The following is a 19460-nucleotide window of genomic DNA, read 5'->3' as shown; positions in this document are numbered from 1 at the left end:
GACTTTAGTAAATGCTTCAAGGCAGGAGATGATGTGCTGTGTCCAGTGCTGGAAAAGGCCCAATAAGCTGATGGCTGAGATTTAGTAAAGGGGAGGTGGGGGTGAGGTTGATAAGGGGTGAGGTAGAGTGAAAGTCTTCCTGAAGCGGGCGCAAGAAGGAGAAAACTGCAGGCAGGCCTCTGGGAAGTGATACCAAACTGGGGGCGTGGACAGCGGGGAAGTGGTCACTTTTTGCACAGAAGAAATGAAGATCTGTTGGCTATGCTAGTGAGACTGCTTCAAAGGAGAGGGAAGAAATATGGGCGAAAAACCAGGAGGGCACTGAGGCATACAGAGAGAGCCTAGGTCAGCTGGGCACTGTGGTACTTGCCTTTAATCCAGTACTGGAGGCAGAGGCTGGAGGATCTCTGTTAGTTCCGGACCAGCCAAAGCTACACAGAAAAATCCCATCTTGAAAAAAAACGAAAACTCTCCCCCCCCACAAAAAAAGCCTCCCTTTCAACTCCCCCTGGTCCACCTCCCAACCCCCCTCCAACTTCATGTCCTCTTCCTTCCCTTTCTTCCTTTACAACCCACTGAGTTCAATGTGTGCTGTCTGCACACCAATGGGTTGGGGCCATCTTCTGGAGCATGGGTGGCCTACCAGGGACCATACCCCTAAAGAAAACTGACTCTCACTCCCCTAGCAGCCAACAACTGTCAACAACTCCTCTGCTAGGGCCTGGGGATCATGAGCTCCTCCTCATCCACGCTGGAAAGTGGACGGGCTTGATTTCGTGCTGGTCCAATATCTCTAAGAAAATGGGAACATATGGGATTTGGAGCAGAAATGTAGGAACTGGTCCCAGGTGGCAATTAATCCATGGATGCAGAAGACAAGTGTGTGTGTGTGCGCGTGTGTGTGCGTGCGTGTGTGTGTGTGTGTGTGTGTGTGTGTGTGTCTCGGGAGGTGTCAGTGACACGAACACGTCATATTTCCTAGTCTCCACGATATTCTTGATGAACTAGGAAAGCAAAGTCAGGGATGAGGACGACGAAACATGAAAGTTTGATGATGGTGGAGGTAAGGGGAAAGACGTTTGAAACCAGGTTGGAAAGCGCGGCCGCCTGGCGAGGTTAGTCTCCCTTCGCTCTCCATAGCTGCGTTTCCTTGGAGACCAGACGTTAGCGAAAGCGCTAACAAGAGGTGGCAAGCTTCACCCGCTTCTGAAGACGGTCTGTGCCTGGAGGGTCAGGATTCTTCTCTTTTCCCCCGATGGCACTAAAGTGAGCAGAGAGCGTGGCGGGGTGGCTGAGGACGCATGCGTGGGTTTCATCCCGCAGCCCTTGCCCCCAGGCTCCCACTCGCTGGTGTGCTTGGTAAAGCAGGGCTGCAGGATCCCTCCTTAGGCTGGGGATGATGGAAGTTTTCCTACCCACCCCCGACTCTTTCCAGACACACCCACTCTAGGACTCACTTTCCAGGGCACAAGTCGCAAGTACTGGTGAGTCCGGGAAGGGTAGGGCGGACGGTGTGGGTGGAGGTCTCTGACCCTGTGTTCCACCTGCCCTCAACTCTCATGTGAGAACTGAGCATGATAGACTCTGGGCCGGACAAGCCCAGCAGCCTCTGGACCTCTCATCACCTGATCAGAACGTAGGGGTGAATAAGCTGCTCACTCACTGATTTCATTGGCTGCTCCAGTTGCCACAGGGTGGGTCTGGAGTGTTTTCCATGATTTCTGTTTCTTCAGGTTCTTAGCACCTCATGGTCTACATGTCCTTGTTGAGTTCTGGCTACCCAATACGACAAAAGCAATGGTTAGTAACCACTGCCGGCCTTACAAACACTTCTCACGACTCACAACTCAAGGACTTAGGCTGTGTTAGTAGGATCACTGTACAGATGGGAAAATCGAGGCTTAGAGCTCAGGTCACTTGTGCTAGGATTTAGGTAACCTGAAAAGGGCAAGCTGGAATTGAACACACTGACCCTGGAACTGACTGCGTTATGTGCGGTGCATTATGTTCCCTAACAGTGGTCAGAGAAGAACCTGAAGTCGAATACTCTGCCTCCCCTCCAACAAACCAAAGGCCACAGCAAAAACAAGATGAAGACTCAGCCAGGTAGGCAGGGATGCTTGGGAGCTAGTGTGGGTGTTGGGGACAAGCTAGAGTGGCTGCTATTGGCCCTTGACAGTGTTCATATCATGTAGGCTAATGTGACAAATAGCCTTCAATCTTCAGGTATTGATATGGAAGTTCATTTTTTAGGAATGTATATGTAGACATGTGGGGAGGAGCTGGTCTGTTCCATACAGTGATTCAGGAAACTAGCCTCCGTTAGCCTCTTAGATATAATGTTTGGCAAGCCCTTGAGGACCTCTGCTGGCAGAGAGAGAGAGGGAAGAGAGCAAGAACAAGGGGACCCAGACCTGAAGTGACACATACCATTTTACTCCTTCCATTGGCTGCAACTCTCATCACATGCCCATGTCTGGCTGTTTGGGGAGCTGGGAAATGTCTGGAGGGGAACAAACAGTTTGGGGAATTAATAGACTCCATCACATCACTGTTAACCTTCCCAGGGAAATTCTGAGATCTTGGCACAGGAAAATGTGGGCTTGCATCTTGGCAATGCTATTTACTCACTTGGAAGAAAGAGTCTTTCATCTTTCTGAGTCTTAGTCATTTCAACTGCGAAGACGGATTGTGTGGGCTAGGCATGGTGGTGCCCACAGATAATTCCTCCAGCATTCTGGAGGCCGAGGCAGCAGATTATGAGTTCAAGGGTAGCCTGAACTATCAAAAGCAGCCCTCGAAGGGTGGTGGTAGCACACACCTTTAATCCCAGCACTTGGAAGACAGAGCCAGGCAGATCTCTGTAAGTCTGAGGCCAGTCTGGGCTACAGAGAATTCCAGGACAGGCGCCAAAGCTAAAAAAGAGCAGCCCTTGTGTTGTGTAGCTGTTTCCTCTTGATAGAAACACCCCTACCACCATCCCCACCCCATGGAGGGAGAAATAAAGCTACAGGGCTCAGGAACTTCCTTAAACAAGAGTTGCAAGGCCTCTCCTCTAGGATTTATGAATAGTTACAGCTTCCCAGAGAGGTATGGCAGAGCGGCGTGCAAGCAGGGAGCTCCAGGAATGCACTTTTCATAAATTTTCACCCATGCTTGGGTGGACTTTGGGGGCTGCAGCTGCCTGTGAGCCATTTATGCCATCCATGGTCTTGTAAGCCATCCTTAACTCGTACTCCTTCACGAAACTCCGGGAAACACTGGCTTCAGTAGGGCTATGTATGTCTGTATGAGGGTGTTGGATCCCCTGGAACTGGAGCTACAGATAGTTGTGAGCTGCCATGTGGATGTGGGGAATTGAACCCAGGTCCTCTGGAAGAACAGCCAGTGCTCTTAACTGATGAGCCATCTCTCCATCCCCCTTAGAAATTATTTTTATTTTATGTGTATTATTGTTTTGTGTGCATGTATTTCTATACATCACTTGCAAAACACCAATGCATGTAATTTTTTTAAAAAAGAATTTAAAATAATTTTTTAAAAAAATCAAAGAGATGGTTTGGGGTGTGGCTCAGTGGTATTAGACCTCTGCTGCCACGCCCATTTTCACATGAGTGCTGGTGATCTGAAATCAGGTCCTCATGCTTGCACAGCAAACACTATACTCACATGCCTGTGATCCCAGCACTTGAGAGGCAGAGGCAGGAGGATTAGGAGAAAGCTATCTATGGCTACATAGCTAGTCCAGGACCAGCCTGGGCTACATGGGACCCTGTCTCAAAAAAATCTAAAAAAAAAAAAAAAACCAACCCAACAACAAACTGTAGTTAGCATATATGTAATAAGAGTAACTTACCATCTTAGCACTCAGTATTAACATTTTCCAGAATTAAAGATCTTGATCTGGTAAATACTTAGTATGGTTCTTAAGTGAACAGTTGCACATGGGGTAGGGATGTGGTGGCGACTAAGGCTGGAGACAGGCAGCTGAGTGATGGTTCCATGTTGGTACAGAATTGTCTGATAGAAAGCAGGGTTTCTCCCCCTCCCCATGCCTCCTCCCTTCTTCCCTTCCCCTGCAGCTCAAGCTGTCATCCTCCTGCCTCCACCTCCTGAGGCTGGAACCACCATGCTCAGTTAATGTAGCACAGAGGATTAAATTCAGGGCTTTGTGCACTGGGCCAGCACTGCACCAGCTGAGCTATATCCCCAGCAGGGATCCTAAGCATCTGCTCTCTAAGAACCTCTATCCCATCTGACTGCTGCTCACAGTGTTGCAGAGATGGCTGGTTGGAGTTCTGCATAGCTGCTATGATCGCTAGACATAATAGTAACTAGAAGCAAGAATCCAGCTCTGTAGATGTGGCAGTTACTGTGTTAAACAACTGAGGGCATAGTCACTTCCCATCCAACCTTCATGACCCACCTATGAGGCAGGCATGGCTGTTCCCATCTTTTTTTTTTTTTTTTTTTTGGTTTTTTGAGACAGGGTTTCTCTGTGTAGCTTTGCGCCTTCCCTGGAACTCACTTGGTAGGTCAGGCTGGCCTCAAACTCACAGAGATCCGCCTGGCTCTGCCTCCCGAGTGCTGGGATTAAAGGTGTGTGCCGCTGCCACCCGGCGGCTGTTCCCATCTTATAGGAGGACTGAGGGACCGGAAACCACATGGTCTTCCAGGTGACAGAGCTGCTAGAAAGCCTCAACTGACCTTTCTACCAGCCAGGTGGGGAGAGCACGAATTTGGGTTTGTGGGACATGCTGTCCCCCACTTGCGGCCCCTTTCTGTGTTGGGCTGGAAGAACACAGAGAGGGTAGGTTCTTATTTTATTTTATTGGTTTTTTTGAGACAGGGTCTCTCTCTGTAGCCCTGGCTGGCCTCTGACTCACAAGAGATCCTCCTGTCTTTGCCTCCCAAGTGTTAAAGGCATGCACCACCATGCCTGCTGTGGCGGGGATGGTGGTGGTGGTCTTGACTTTCATTCTGGTTGACAGCGGGGTTGGCCTGGGTTACCTCAGTGTTTCCGTTGAAGTTCACCTTCCCGAGAATAGGTTGAACCTTGAAGGGAAGCTGAAGCCTGTAACCTCTGGGGAGGGGCCCCGTTGGGGAGGGGTCCCGTCCCTGGCCATCTCTGTTCTTGCTGGCCATCCTCTGTCATCTCCATGTCACTGCCTTCTCCTGGGCTTGTCCCTCCCTATAACAAGGCCCAGCATAGGGCCCGGAGCTAAATGTGTAAATGAGTGGGCCTGGGGCCCAGATGATGGCACTCTCTGGGACCTGGGCGCAGGCCTGTGTGCCCCTCATCCTCTCTCTACCCCCACTGCCCCCTGTCCTCAGCAGTGAAGTCCCAGTCCTCTATAGATGTGGCAAGCTTGTCAAAGAATGTCCGGGGACCTCGAAGAAGGGAAGGAATGCACCATGGGAAGATGCAGGCCAAGGTCCGGCTGATGCGGGTAAGAGAGGCCCGGAGCAGGAGACGGTGCGCGGGCAGGAGACGGGGCACGGGCGCGCGGCTCCGCAGACTGAGGCAGCTCTGGCTAGTTGTCTCCAGACAGCAAGCCCATGGGCACACTTAACTAGTCTTATTTTGCAGATGGGGAGAGAAATGGCTTGTACCAGGTCACACAGCGAGAAAACAGTGTCATGGGGGCCCAAACAGTTAAGATTGGGTTGTTGTGCTTAAATGGAAAGGATTAGACTAGTTCTCCATATTAGAAATGTAATCAGTTGGCCTGTCTTAGTGCTGGCAGTACACGGAGCCCTGCCTATTTGGGAGTGGTGCTTGGAAGGCTTCTTCTGAAGCCCTCACACCAGCTGATACCACTGTAGCTAACTCATTCCGTACCCACCCCCCAGGTCAGGTCTCACTGGGTAACCCACACTGGTCTTGGACTCACTTGGCCTCTAGAGTGCTGGAATATAGGTGTGCTCTACCACCACGCCCACCCTTGTGTTATGGTTTCTGTAATCACTTGGACCATATTTAAAGCTTTTTTTTTTTTTTTTTTTAAAGACTGGTCTTATGTAGCCCAGCTTGCTAGCTTGCCTTCACTCATCATGCAGTAGAGGGTGACCTCGAACACAGTGAGTTCCAGGCCAGTAAGGGTTAAACTGTGAGAGCTGACTCAAGAATAAAAGTAAAAATACGTGTTTTCCCTTCAGCCCTCATTTTGACAGACGGTTTCAATGGGTCGCTCAATTGTAGGAAGGTCTGTGTCTGATGTTCTCTCTGTCGGGACTGTGGGAGAGTTCGTGTGTTTTTGTTTGGTTCACAGTGTGGACATGGACACTGTTGCAGTAAACTGTGCCCCTCGGCAGTACTTCGTCTTTTGTAAGCGTTTATTCCTTAAGTCAGTCAGCAGGTCCTGACTCAACACCTGCTGTGCTCTAGGCCCTGTTCTGAGCTTGGAGATTCACCAGGGCCAGGCTCTGGCCTTGGGGAGACGAGTGATTATAAACACACATATAGAGCGTGAAGTGATAAGCCAGAGGATATGGCAGCTCCTGCCTGTAATCCCAGCACTTGGGAGACTGCTGAGGCAGGTGGACTGCTCAGGCTGCATCGTGAGTTCAAGGCCTGCCTGGACTACAGAAGGAGAACCTGTCTCAAAAACCAAAGAGACAAAAATGGCAGTAACCAGTGAAGCGATAATACAGCCCGAGGGAAACAAGACTGAGGTTGGAGCTGAAGGGCTCAGGAGAAAGTGTGAATCAGAGGCCGTTTTAGATAGGTGGGTCAGGGAGTGAAGAGGCCGAGGCAGCCATCTGGGGGAGGGATGTTTACCACCTGTTGGAGAGGGCCTGGCACTGTTTAGGCCTTGGAGATGCAGCTGTGTACAGGGTACAAATGCAGGCCTTGAACTTCACTTGAGAAACAGAGTAATGACTAACCACCCCCCACCCCAAAAGAAGAGACGCCTCTTAATTGATCCAGTGTCTCCTCGCAGAACTGCAGGCAGGCATTGACCCTGCGCTGGTGATAGCACCCAGAGAAAACAGATACAGGCAGTCCCCGTGTGACCTGCTGCTGGAAGGAGCCCAGCAAGATGACAAGGAAGATGGTGTGGGATGGGAGTCCTAGAAGCCTGGGAAGACTCAGCCACACATTGGAATTGCAGGATTACATATTGAGGTCAAGGTCATGCAGGAGAAAACACCGTCCCACATTAGCTCTGTGGTTAGACAGATACATTTCTAGAGCAGCGGTCATAAAACCCCATTTCTTAGAGTCACGGTGTGTGTGTGTGTGTGTGTGTGTGTGTGTGTGTGTGTGTGTGTATCAGTGTGTGTTCCCATCTTTTCATTTCAGCAGCAATTTGAGTTCTGTTCCGGGGACTTGAAAGTGGCTTTTTAAACACACACACACACACACACACACACACACACACACACACACACACACGACAAGGCATTTCTGCATTTTGGGGTCTGGGGATGTGGGAGCAAACAGAGGAGTGGCTAGCAGCCATTAACAGTAGCTGTGCTGTATGTGACTTTGGGTATAATGGAATCCGGATTTATGTAAAGTGAGACTAATTAGTATTAGTTCATGTCTCCTAGACTTGCTATGAGGTAATGGGAATTCTGGACACAGCGCCAGCACACAGCGGCCACAATGCACTTGCAATGGTACTGTTCTCTGGTCCTTAATACAGGAGCTGAAGGCCAGGGCAGATGGGGAAATCAGGGTGACCGTAAGGAACAGAGAAGAGAGTACGCAGATGGGATGGAAACGGGTGTGGGGGGCACTGGAGCCAAAGAAACCCACTTCAGCTGTTGTTTGCTCCACACACACCCAGCTTGCCCGAATTGCCTCATGGCTGTGTTGGAGATTTTTATCTCATTTCTAAATGGCAGTTCTCTGAAGCAGCAATTAGTTATTAGCTGCTTAGAATGACTACCAATGAGTTATTTGAGGTTAATTAACTTGTCCAAGCTCCCCCAGATGGCAAGTGGCAGATCTGGGATAGTCTAGTTCTACTCACACTGAGGGCCAGCCTCTCCTAGCTACTTCTTTTCTCTGTCTCTCTGTCTCTCTGTCTCTCTCTCCATCTCTGTCTGTCTCTCTCGTTTGTTCTTTCTTTTCTTTTCTTTAAAATTTATTTTGGTTTTTTGAGAAAGGGTTTCTTTGTGTAGCCCTGACTATCCCAAAATTTGCTCTGTAGTCCAGACTGGCCTCAGACTCAGAGATCCTCCTGAGTGCTGGAATTAAAGGCTTGTGCCACCACCGCCCGGCCTTCTTTTCTTTTTGAGGCAGGGTGTTTCTACGTTCCTCACACTGGCCTGATTAGCAGGAAGTTGTCCTGCTCCAGCCTGTGCTACCATTCATACACTGGGCCCCTTGCAGGTCCCACTGAGTTCTTGAGTCCGGATGGTGGGAAGACAGACTGTGGGTCGCTGGCTGCAGTCTGGCTTCCCAGTCTCTATCAGTCCGGGGCCATGGTGACAATGCCACTTAACTTCCTGGAGCCTCCACCTGTGAGCTGGAGGAGGAGGAACTGACTCGTGTGTCATCTGGAGAGCAAGTCACAGCACTTGGCTGCCCCAATGTCCAGCAGCAGGCCAGCTGTTGTTATTCATGTTGTTATTAACTACTAACATTATTGATCTTCTGTACCGCTGGATGTAACCTTGGGCAAATCACTTACCCCTTCACACCCACTTTCCACAGGGGCATTGTATGATAAGAAAACGTGGGTGTTCTCTCCTCCACCCTTCCCTGCTTCTGTCCAAACCTAGCCTATCATCTCTGCTGCCTTCTTACCTAACTGGGCCACCATCAAGTCCATTCTTTCTAGTTTTCATAAATTCGAAGAGGTCTTTAGTAATAGAGTGTGGCCTTATGTACAGATGTTTGTTAATTAGATGATGATGAGTCAACAACTGTAGGATGAATTCTCATTTCAGAGATGTGACAATGGTGTGTGTGGGTGTCCCACTTAGAGGGTGAAAGGGTAACAGTGTCTCCATTTCCAGGAGCTCTGACCTGCAGGGGATGGGGAACCACCTGGCAGCATTTACTACAGGAGGCTTTGGGGCGAGAGGGTCCTCGGCACCCCTCCCGCCGCTGCCCCTTCCTCTGCCCCCCCCTCCGCCCCGCCCCCCCCCCCCCCCCCAGCGTGCAAGTTAGGGCCACGTGTACAGTGCTACCTTCCCCCCCGCCCTTGCCCTACATCCACAGTCGATGCTCCGAAACCAGCGGACCTCACTCCAGGAGCTCTACAACCACGAGAGCTTCCTCAGCAAGCTCAACCAGGAGCTGATCCAGGCCATCCAGGACATGGAGGAGAACATGGCGGTGAACGTGCGCACAATGCTGCAGCAGCAGGGCATTCTCGGGGTGAGCCGCCTCCTCCCCGCTGCTAGCTTCCTTCCCGTGCTGGCGCGCCCTCTGCTGGTTACTCCTGACCCCCCATCTGAGAAAACGCAGTGTCTCCCTTCGACCCCCACTTACCAGCTGGGAGACTTCTCTTGTATCTTGGAGCTTGGTGGAGTAGATCACAATAACATCCACCTCAAAAGGGAGGTCGTGGCTGTCACACCTGGCATTTGTGCAGTAGAAAGTATTTGATGGTGCCACTACCACCACTGCCGGCCGGGCGTCCCCAGTGAGACACCAAACGCTCTTTGTACACTCATACATACTTCACAACAGCCCGACAGCGTGGGCGTTATTCTTGTCCTCATTTTACAGATAAAGAAATAGAAAGCACAAGGCTAGGGGATTGGACTTGTTCCAGGTCATCCAGATAGCAAGAGTCAGAGCCAGGATGTGAACCCAGGCAGTCTTACCCCAGGATCTGTGCCTTCCTTGCTCCGCTATCATTGTTTTTAGGGAGTACATACAGTTGATTGAGTGCACTGACACCTTGCTGGGGAAGTAACTACAGTACTGTCTGGAGCCCACCCTGCTATTGTGAAACTCAGTGGTGACGTGGGGGCTTGTGGGTGAAGAGGGACTTGTGGAGAGCTGGCAAAGCCTTCTCCTGGTGCTGGGTGAGAGTACAGTAAGGTCCCAGGGGCCCAGAGTCTGGGCTAGAGAAGTTAGAGAGTGGATGGGTGATTTCTCTATGACTGTGGTTGGTCCAGAGCTGACCTGGAGTCTGTGAGATGCAGAAAAAGGTTCAGACTCTGGCCAGGGTGAATTAATCCCATAGGCTGCTGTAGGAAGGTGCTGGGGTGGGGTGCTTCTACAGTAGTAGAGACTGCAAGTTCAAGGGCAAGGGGTCAGCAGGGCTGGCTGCTATTATAGCCTTTTCCCCGATTTTGCAGATGGCCATCTTCTTACCATGTCCCCATATGCCTTTTCTCTGTGTGTGGAGAGAGTGCTGTTGTCTTGTGGGGACACGCTGGTCCTCTCTGATGAGGGCCTGTCCTTGTAACCTCAGTCACTCTTATTTACTTCCCTAAGGGTCCTATCTCCAAAAGCAGTTATACCTAAGAGGCTTTGGTGGACACAGTCCCATTTTAACAGAGACCAAAGCCACATAGTTCTTCAGCCCAAGCAAGCTTCTTGCACTGCCCCACCCGAGACACCCTTGCATGTGAAGACCATTAGGGGTTGTTGTTCCTCAGAAGCTGTCCATCTTCTTTATTGAGACAGTGCCTGTCCCTGGAACCTGAGGCTTGCATATTAGGCTAGGCTGGCTGGCTAGCATACCTCAGGGATCTGCTTGTCTCTGCACCCCTAGTACTGGGATTATAAACCCACAACATCACACCTGGCTTTTTACTGTGGGCACTGGGGATTGAAGCCCACTGAGGCATCCCTCCAGCCCCTTGGACCATCCTGGGTCCACACCTTCGGGCCCTTGGGAACAGCCATCATGAGACACCTACCTTGCCCACATGAAGCCTTCCCTCTATGGGGGTCACCAGGCAGTTGCAGTTAGCATTGGGTATGTGCTGTACTGGAGGAGGTGAGGAGACTTGGGGAGGCCCAAGGGGACCTCTGACTCAGACATTGGAGCATCAGGAAGACTTCCTGGGTTAAGCCATACTTGAGCTGAAGTTTGCTGAGGTGTGAACTGGTAGAGATTGGATGAGGAGCGTTGCAGGCAGAGGAAACAGATGCCCCAGACATGGGGTGAGAGGTGCAGAGGGAGCATGAGGAGCTCCAGGTGCTGTGGACAGCAGGGTGTGAGTGAGGGATCCGGGGAAAGACGAGTTTGCCCCAGGCCAGATCATGGAGGGCCTTTTCAGCCATGGGAAGGAGCCCATTGAGAAGTGGAGTGGGAGGTAACAGCTCTGTCATCTGGGCCTGGGAGTGGGGTTGTGGAAGTGCTCTGTGACGGCAAAGGCCCACTGTGAGCTGGAGAGCCAGCAGGGGCTCGTCGTGGTCAGCTGACCTCACCCCTCGTGTAGAATGTCATCGACATCTTGGAGTACTCAAACAAGAAGCGGGTGGAGCAGCTGAGGTCTGAGCTCCAGGAGTGGAAAGAAAAGGAAGAGAGCAAAACAAACAGTAAGGGGCGACCCCTCCCACCCCCTCACCCCCCACTTCCCCACCCTCCACTTCCCCACCCCCACCCCTACCCCCCCACCCCCGCTCAGCGCCCCCCCTCCGGCCTCATCCCAGAGCAACCCCCCGGGGGAGGGCCGCTCCTTGCGTTCCCTTTCTGACTCTACCAGACCCTGCTGCCTTCTGGGGAGAGCACGTTGCTAAGATCTAGAGCCAACAGCTTACAAAGGAGGAAGAGCACTCAGTCTGTGGCTGCACACTCGCTGTAACCTTCTGGGATGCAGGGTCTTTTTTCATCCATTACCTACCGAGGAGGAGACTGAAGCTGAGGGAGAGGAAGGGCCTGCTGCAGGCCATGTGGCTAGGAGTTGGGATCCAGGCTCAGTCTGGCTAAGTTTCCTATCAAGATCCCTCTGGGAGGCAGTGGCTGGGACCCAGGTCTGGCTTCCATTGTTCGGGATCTGTGATCCACCCCCACCCCCGCCCCCAGAAGCTAGATGCCGAGATGTGTGTCAGGCAGTCAGAGACACTGGGGATCCCCTCCACAGAGGAAGGCAGGATAGATGTTACCTTCCATTCATTTCCTTTTTTTGAGACAGGGTCTCACTCTGTAGCTCAGGCTGGCTTGGAACTCGCTTTGTATCCCAGGCTGGCCTTGGATTCTCAGCAGTCCCACCTTAGCCTCTCTGGGTGCTGGGATTACAGGTGTGAGCCATCATGGCTGCTGAACTTGGTCTTCATCCTGCCAAGGATCATGTCTCAGGCACCAATGACACCCTGTCTCTCTGGCCTTGCTTCCTTGGGGGCATGTATTTGAGGATGCTGAGGTCCAGTTAGGGATATAGTCTCCTCGGGGAGGGCCACTTAGCAGTCAGCAGCACTGGACTGGTCTAGGGGTCTTTCACCTTTTCATTTCTCTCTTCTGGGGCCTGAGACCTTAGCAGCTTCCACCACCTCCTACCTCGTGTGGGCACATCTCAGCCCAGACCCCAGTGCACTGGCCAAGGACAACTGGGTGTCCGAGGTCTCCTGGGAAGACCCAGACATCTGCCCATTTCTTTAACTGTCCGTCCCTTCCCCATCCTGTCCCCACCCAGGCTTGAAGCAGGAGGTGGAGCAGCTAAATGCTGAAATCCTGAAGATCCACGAGGAGGTGAATTTTCTGAGCACCTACATGGATCACGAGTATCCCGTCAGGTCGGTCCAGATCGCCAATTATATACGCCAGGTCCAGCAGGCAAAGGACAGCCAGCAGGTAAAGGAGCCCCTGGCCCCCATACCTAGACTTCATGGAAGGTAGGAGTGGTGGCCAAGCCCTTTCTGCCAACCCCCAGGATGAGCTGGACAGCCTTAGAGAGATGCGTGAAATGATCCTGGGGTGTTTTTCCAACGTGATTCAGAAGAAGAAGAAGAAAATCCTGAGGTCTCTGATGGTGGTGAGTAGCTAGGTGCTATGGTGGGTCTCCAGGTGCTGGCCTGGCCCTCCTAGCCTCCCTGTCCCCTGCCTCTGGTGTTCCTGTCAGTCACCTGTGTGCTCTTGCCTAGGGTGTCCAGAGACAGGCTTCTCCTTTGTCCACAGAAAACCCAGAAGCCCTATGAGGAGGTACTTTTGCTGAAGACCCTGGACAGCCAGCGCCTGCAGAGGTGCACGATCTGGTTCAGACAGGTGAGGGCACCAGGAAGGCCATGGCCTCTGTGAGGGACCTGCAGATGGGCCTTGGCTTACACACAGACCTGGTCCTCAGGAGGGGCCGGGCTCTGGTACTGACCTTCTTCCTTGACTGTACCCTTGTGACTCATCATCTCAAAGAGGACTCATGCTTGCCTGGACCTTGACCTTGCCTCACTGGCCACCACTACAGGCCATGACCCATCAGCATCATCACCTGTTATCTACTCTACACTAACCAATTCCTTTCACCCTTTGGCTCGTGATCAGAGTCGGGGAGCGAGACCCCACCCCCTCTGGAGTGAGTCTTCAGCATCTGGGTGCCATCATCCATGTTCAACTCAAGGCTCCTGTCTCCAGCAGGCCCTTCTTTCTCACACTGTGTGTCCCACCCCTCTGTCCCCTGCCTCCATTCTTCACTGTCTGTCACCTCACTGGAAAGGCCCATGCCTGTTCCTAAACAGGGAGGTTGCCTCTCTGGAATCCAGCACATCTTAGTGACAATCCGTACCATCTCCCCAGACACCGTCCTTCCGTGGTATTGTCCCTTGTTTCCAGGCTTGGACTTCACACTTCCTTCCTGTGTCTCTCCCCTCAGCTTATCGAGCAGCTGAAGAAAGAAATACCTGTATTAATTTCGGAGGTGGAGCAAATGTATGCAGGAGTCTGGGACCCCCGAGAGGTCGTTTTTAAGGATGTTCTACTTCAGAGACCCAAGTATGTAGTCTCGGCTGCCACGCTGGGCTGAGCAGGCCGGTTCCTAGGGAAGGTAATCTGGGTAGGTGGTAAGAGCCTAGGTGTGCCTCCACTCTGCCACTAGCCTAGACACAGTTTTTCTCTGCCCATCTCTGGTGTAGCGGAGCCAGATGGTTAGTTCCAGGGAAGACACTGGGACAAAGGTGGAGGGACATCTTTTCTGCTTGGCAGGCTTCTGTGCCCCAAGAGGAGAATGTCTTTCCTTCCAAAATTAACCTTTGGCCTGCTTTCCCCAGGGTTAGACTCTACTGTAGGGCCAGATGGTAGAGTGGGCCAGGCCAGACCTCTTTGTGATGCCACCACCAGGACCTTGTGTGGTGGCAAAGCCTCGCACTTGCAAATTATATAGTTTCCCCTGTGTCTCCCTGTCCCCTCCCTTTCCTTGTGTCCTATTTTGAGACTTTGGATTTTGAGGCTCAGTCTCGCTTTGTAGCTTAGGCTGGCTGCAAATATGATTCTCCTGCTCAAGCCCTCCGAATGCTGGGGTTACCACGTGTTTAGAGACTTTTCTTCCAGAAGAGGGTGTTCAGCAACATCTACCCGCTAAGGTTCCAACAACGAGCCAAAGTTTGATTCCATCAGAGTTCCTTCTGGGGGAACCAATGAGTTTATCGCCTTACTCCCAGAGCCTAGGTCACGGGGTCACCACAGGAGTTATGTGTGAGCACACTGGAAAGCCTGCTTCCAGAATGGGTGATGGCTCCCCCTGGCTGTGTGAGTGGAGTCCTCTTAGACTTTTCTTTTCAGTCTATAACAACCTCCAGCCGCTCCCTGAGACCCTGAGGCCACATGTCTGGTTGGGAGGAGAGGTTAGATGCTCAACTAGGGGCTCCACGACCCTCCCCGCTGCCTTCTTCTGTGAGGGAATGCCACCAGCCATCAGATAGAGCTGAGATGATGTTTTGCAACCGGGCACAGCCAAATGTATGAAGATGGTGGCACCTTGGCCCAGAGGACAGGCCTCCGTCCCACACCATGGCTCGCTGTTCTTGCTGGTTGACTTTCTGTTACTTGCTTTCCATCTCCCTTCTTTCTTCCCCTTCATTTTTTTCTTTTGAGTTTCGGTTGTTTCTGAAATGCCAGGGAGCCTTGGAATGAGAGTGGCCCTTGAGGAGCCACAGGACCCATAAGGGCACAAGACATTAGGAGACATTGAGCTCTGAGCACAGAGCTTCGAGAGCTCCATGAGCCTGGGAGCGCTTGTCCCAGGGCAGTTAGTTGGGCACTCAAGGAAGGACTCCCTGAGGATGTGACATTGATGTGGGTTCCCGCTCCCTTCTGGTCTTGGTCCTTTTTAGGGGTACATTAGTCCTTGACAACTTTTCTTCCCACTTTTGACCTGTGTGTGTGTGTGTGTGTGTGTGTGTGTGTGTGCGCGCGCACCCCCCCCCCCCCCCCCCCCCCCGCCACATGTGCATGTGCAAGTGGCTGCAGATTGAGTTTTGGGATGATGTCTCCCTAGTACCCACCCCCGGGGTTATAATGAAACTGGAGGTGTGTCCCCTCTACTCCTAATCCTGGTGTCCCCGTTGACTCTCACAGTCCTTCTCTGCTTCCTGCCAGGTGTACCCCAGACATGGCCGTGGAGCTCAACATTCCTGTGCAGGAACCACTCCCCTTCTAGAGGGCGGCATGCCTGGCACCTCTCCTCCTTGCTCTCTTCCGTCACAGGGGTTTGGGCAGGTCTACTTGCAAGACGCTGTCTCCATTCTGAGTCTGACCCACAGCCCCGCCCCTCCTCCAGCCCGCTCCCTTGCTGCTTGGATCAGGCAGGAATTCCCAGTCTTTGCTGCCAATAAAGCTGGGTTTGTGTTTGCCTGGTGCTGTTGTCTGGGCCCCATAGCCATGGCCTCTGCCTTAGGATCAGGGCTAGACTGCTGTGCTGCTGGCATCTGGGAGGAGTGTTAGTGTTGGGGTACTGCCTCCTCTGTCTCCATGGTTCCTTCCTGGTCCAGTTACAGTTGGGGCCCAGAGCAGTTGAGGCCAGTGCCAAGGCAGAAGAGAGACTCCCTGAAATTCATTCACTTGAGAGCTCCCTGGGTCCCCAGTGTTGATGGCCATCTCTCTTCTGGCCTAGCCTTGCTCCTCCCTGAAATACATCGGAATATAGTCCAAACTCAGGCTTGGTGCAGAGCTGTTCACAGCAGCACACCACAGGCCCTTGTCTGTTGAGAACCAATCCCTCCCAGGAAGCCTCCTCCAGCTCCAAGTGACCACACAAATGTCAAAGCTGCAGGCTTCTGGGCTCAACTTGGAACTACTCCAAAGGGCTGTTCCGTTTCCTTCTCTGGCTCTGCAGCAGCTCACAGCTTCCCCCGACCCCGAATCACCTGCACCACCACCACACACAGCAGAGATAGAGATTTGTCCCAGATGAAGCCTGTAGAGACAGTCTTGTCAAGCAGGGCTCATCTGCCAGATGCTCCTAGACACTCCCCTGCCTCTTAGGCAGACAGGGCTCTACTGCTTTGCTTTGCCTGGTGCTCGGGATGGGACTCAGGTGCCACACATACGAAACAAGTGTGCTGTTCTGATATAGCCACAGCCTTTTTCTTCTTTTTGGTGAGAGGGACCAAACTCATGCTAAACCAGTCATCTATCACCGCATTGCAACCCCAGCCCTGAATAGGTAAAGCCCTCCAAAGGGGAGTCAGGGTGGCTGCTTTGTTTTCTTTGTGTCCATGAGACTCTTGTATGGACACTGTTTTCCAGCTGCACGAGGTGAGTGAGGGTCTGAAAGGAAGCACCTTTGATGGACACTGGGCACCTAGTCACTCCTTGTTTTGGCTGACTGTTGGCCATTGTCAGCAGTGGGGCAAATCCAGATGATGGGATATTCACTGCTGAGTAATCTGATAGCTGCCGTTGTCCCTGAGTGGCTCCTGGAAAGAAAAGTCACCAGGCAGAAGATCCTGTGAGGGAAGAGGGCTTGCAGGGGGCACTGGAAGGTCAGGGTTTCTTAAAGGGTCGCAAGAGCTGCTGTCTCGTGCAGCTTCAGAGGGGCAGTGTTATCTTTGGTGAGCTCCGATGGGTAGTAGCAAGTAGGTGATGTCATCACAGGTGTGAGGAGGCTGCAGGTCCGCAGTCAGAGTAGTCCTTAGTGTTCGGTGGGGTACAGGGCAGGGATCGGTTTTCTGGATAGTCTTGAGGCGTAGAGCTTGGCTAGAGAGAGGGCCTCATGGACACAAACATGTTTGCTGAGCTTATGGTGAGTGCTCCCTTTGGGGGACTTTCTGTACTGTATTCAAGGTTTCTGAGAGATGTATAGACTTACTTGTGGGATAGCAGGATCCCAGCTGATGGAGTTGGCTCTGCACTTTGCTGACCCAATGAAGCCTGATGTCAGGGTGAAGATGACCCCCACCCACAGCCTTGGGGTTTGAATGGGGAGTGTCTCATGTTCTTACTAGGGACTACAAGCGTTCTAGTAAAGCTAGTCATGGGAAACAGGCCATGCAATGACATCTCCGTAGTCTTAGCCACTGGGGTGGGGGTCCTCCTTTGTTCATTACTGTTGGGTGCAGAGAAAGGGGACAAGGGCACTGGAAGATACCGTTGGCTCAGGAGGATACCGTTGGCTGTTAGTTCTCTGTGGGAGGGCTGGGGCTGTAGTATTTGAGCATGTTTTTCGTGCGGGTGGTTGTGGCCCTGTCCCTTGTTCACCACCGACTCCATCTTACTGCTGGGCAGGCCTGGTACATTCACTTCACCTTTTGGGGAAGTTCACTGTTGCTCTCAGCTGTGTGGTGGAAGTCCTGTGGAGTTCCTGCAAGGCTTCTGAGGTTCCGGCAGTTCCAATCATCAATCTGTCACCACTCCCCGGCCCCATCTTCGTTACTCTCCCAGCGGCTGTGATGGAATACCCCATCAAAAGCCGCCTAAGGGAGGGTGTGTTTATTTGTGCCCACAGTTCCAGGGCACAGGTCACCATGGCAGGGATCACAGCGGCAGGAGCTTGAAGCATCTGGCCACATCAGTCCGCAGTTGGGAAACAGAATGGTGCATGTTTGTGCACAGCTCACTTTCTATTTTCTGCAGTCCAAGATCTCAGCCTAGGGAATGGTGCCACCCACTTTTAGGATGGCGTTGCGGGATATTTGATCACACTGTGAACCCTAAGAGAGTTAATTAAAAATAAACCTGAGACCAGGAGGCAAAGACAGTGGCTAGTTGGCAGGAAGTAGCCATAGAGGGTAAAGAGGGAGCCAGGAAGACAGAGAAATGCACAGGAAGTGGTAGGGAGGGATTTTAAGTGTGGTGGTCACTTTTAGTTTGGCACAGCAGAAGGATACTCTCTGTCTTAGTTTAGATTTTTATTGCTGCAAAAAGACACCATGACCATGGCAACTCCTATAAAGTAAAACATGTAACTGGAGTGGCTTGCTTACAGTTCAGAGGTTCAGTCCATTACCATCATGACGGGGAACATGGCGGCATGCAGGTAGATAAGTTACTGGAGTAGTAGCTGAGAGTCCTACATTTTGCAGGTAACAGGAAGTTGCCTGAGACCCTGGACAGTATCCTGAGCATAGGAAACCTCAAAGTCTGCCCCCACGATGACACACTTCCTCCAACAAGGCCATACCTCCTAATAGTGCCACTCCCTGTGATATTATGGGGGCTAATTACATTCAAACTTGAGATGCTGCTAAGGAGGAAGGTCAGCTGGTTGTTCCTCAACCTCCCTGAGCTAGCAGATTTTCACCCTAGCCTCTGACTTCTGAGTCTTTATTGGTAAAACCATCAGATATAAATTTAGATAAAAACAACAGGGTGGGTCTTCTCACCTGAATCTAATCAAGATAATCCCACACAAGCATGCCCAGGGACTTATCTTTTGGGTGTTTTAATATCCTATTGAGTTGGCAAATAGCATTAACCATCAGAGGGCCACTAGGGTAAAGGGGTCCTACCTTGTTATTTGTCCCCAGCCCTTCTGCCTTTCTTTATTGGGTTACACCAGGAGCGAGGAAAAATGTGTGTGTAGGACCCAGAAAATCAGTTTGGTCTTTAATGACAGGAACAGGCAACCCTGGTATCTCCGGAGTATTTGAGAAGACACAGAGGGGCTCTTAATTCAGAGGTTAAGAGTGGAGAGATGGCTCAGCGGTTAAGAGCAGTGGCTGCTCTTGCACAGTACCCAGGTTCAATTCCCAGCACCCAACATGGCAGCTCACAACTCCCCGTAACTCCAAGATTTGACATGCAGGCAAAATACCAATGCACATAAAATAAAAAATAATTATATAAAAAAGAGTGCTCACTGTTTAACCATGAGGACGTGAGTTTGGATCTCAGCATTCATGTGACAAGCTGGGTATAATCTTGCACACATCTGTCACCCCAGTGCTGTTGGGAGTGGAACACTGGGGCTTACTATCTGCCAGTATAGCTGGAAGGGTTTGGAACTCCAGGTTCAGGGAGAAACTCTGCCTCAAAGGAATAAAGCAGAGTGTGATAAGGGGAACACTAGACAGCCTCTCCTCTCCTGCACCAACACTGGAACACGTGTGCATACCACACACTTCCGGAGCTGAGCATGATGAGGATTATGGCTAGGCACACCTTACACATTAG

The 19460-nt window shown here is 51.7% G+C and overlaps 1 protein-coding gene across 7 annotated transcripts; it reads left to right on the top strand.

Moving 5' to 3' along the window:
• Positions 1-1199: 1199 nt before the first annotated feature.
• On the top strand, positions 1200-15704 carry C4H20orf96 (chromosome 4 C20orf96 homolog). Of its 7 annotated transcripts, XM_036186385.1 has the most exons (12): positions 1249-1266; positions 1436-1484; positions 1734-1800; positions 2019-2106; positions 5335-5450; positions 9179-9337; positions 11362-11461; positions 12556-12713; positions 12793-12894; positions 13038-13124; positions 13726-13844; positions 15447-15704. In XM_036186385.1, exons 3-12 carry the CDS (start codon positions 1798-1800, stop codon positions 15505-15507), a joined length of 993 nt encoding a protein of 330 aa, XP_036042278.1. In that variant the 5' UTR covers positions 1249-1266; positions 1436-1484; positions 1734-1797; the 3' UTR covers positions 15508-15704. The 7 variants fall into 7 exon arrangements, with proteins under 7 accessions (XP_036042276.1, XP_036042275.1, XP_036042282.1 ...); XM_036186383.1 differs by lacking the exon at positions 1734-1800 and having other exon boundaries at positions 1200-1266; positions 5338-5450; XM_036186382.1 differs by lacking the exon at positions 1734-1800 and having other exon boundaries at positions 1200-1266.
• The last annotated feature ends 3756 nt before the right edge of the window (positions 15705-19460 follow it).

Source organism: Onychomys torridus, chromosome 4, assembly GCF_903995425.1.
Source record: "Onychomys torridus chromosome 4, mOncTor1.1, whole genome shotgun sequence".
Classification (NCBI taxonomy): Eukaryota; Metazoa; Chordata; class Mammalia; order Rodentia; family Cricetidae; genus Onychomys; species Onychomys torridus.
This window is presented reverse-complemented; position numbering and strand designations above follow the sequence as displayed.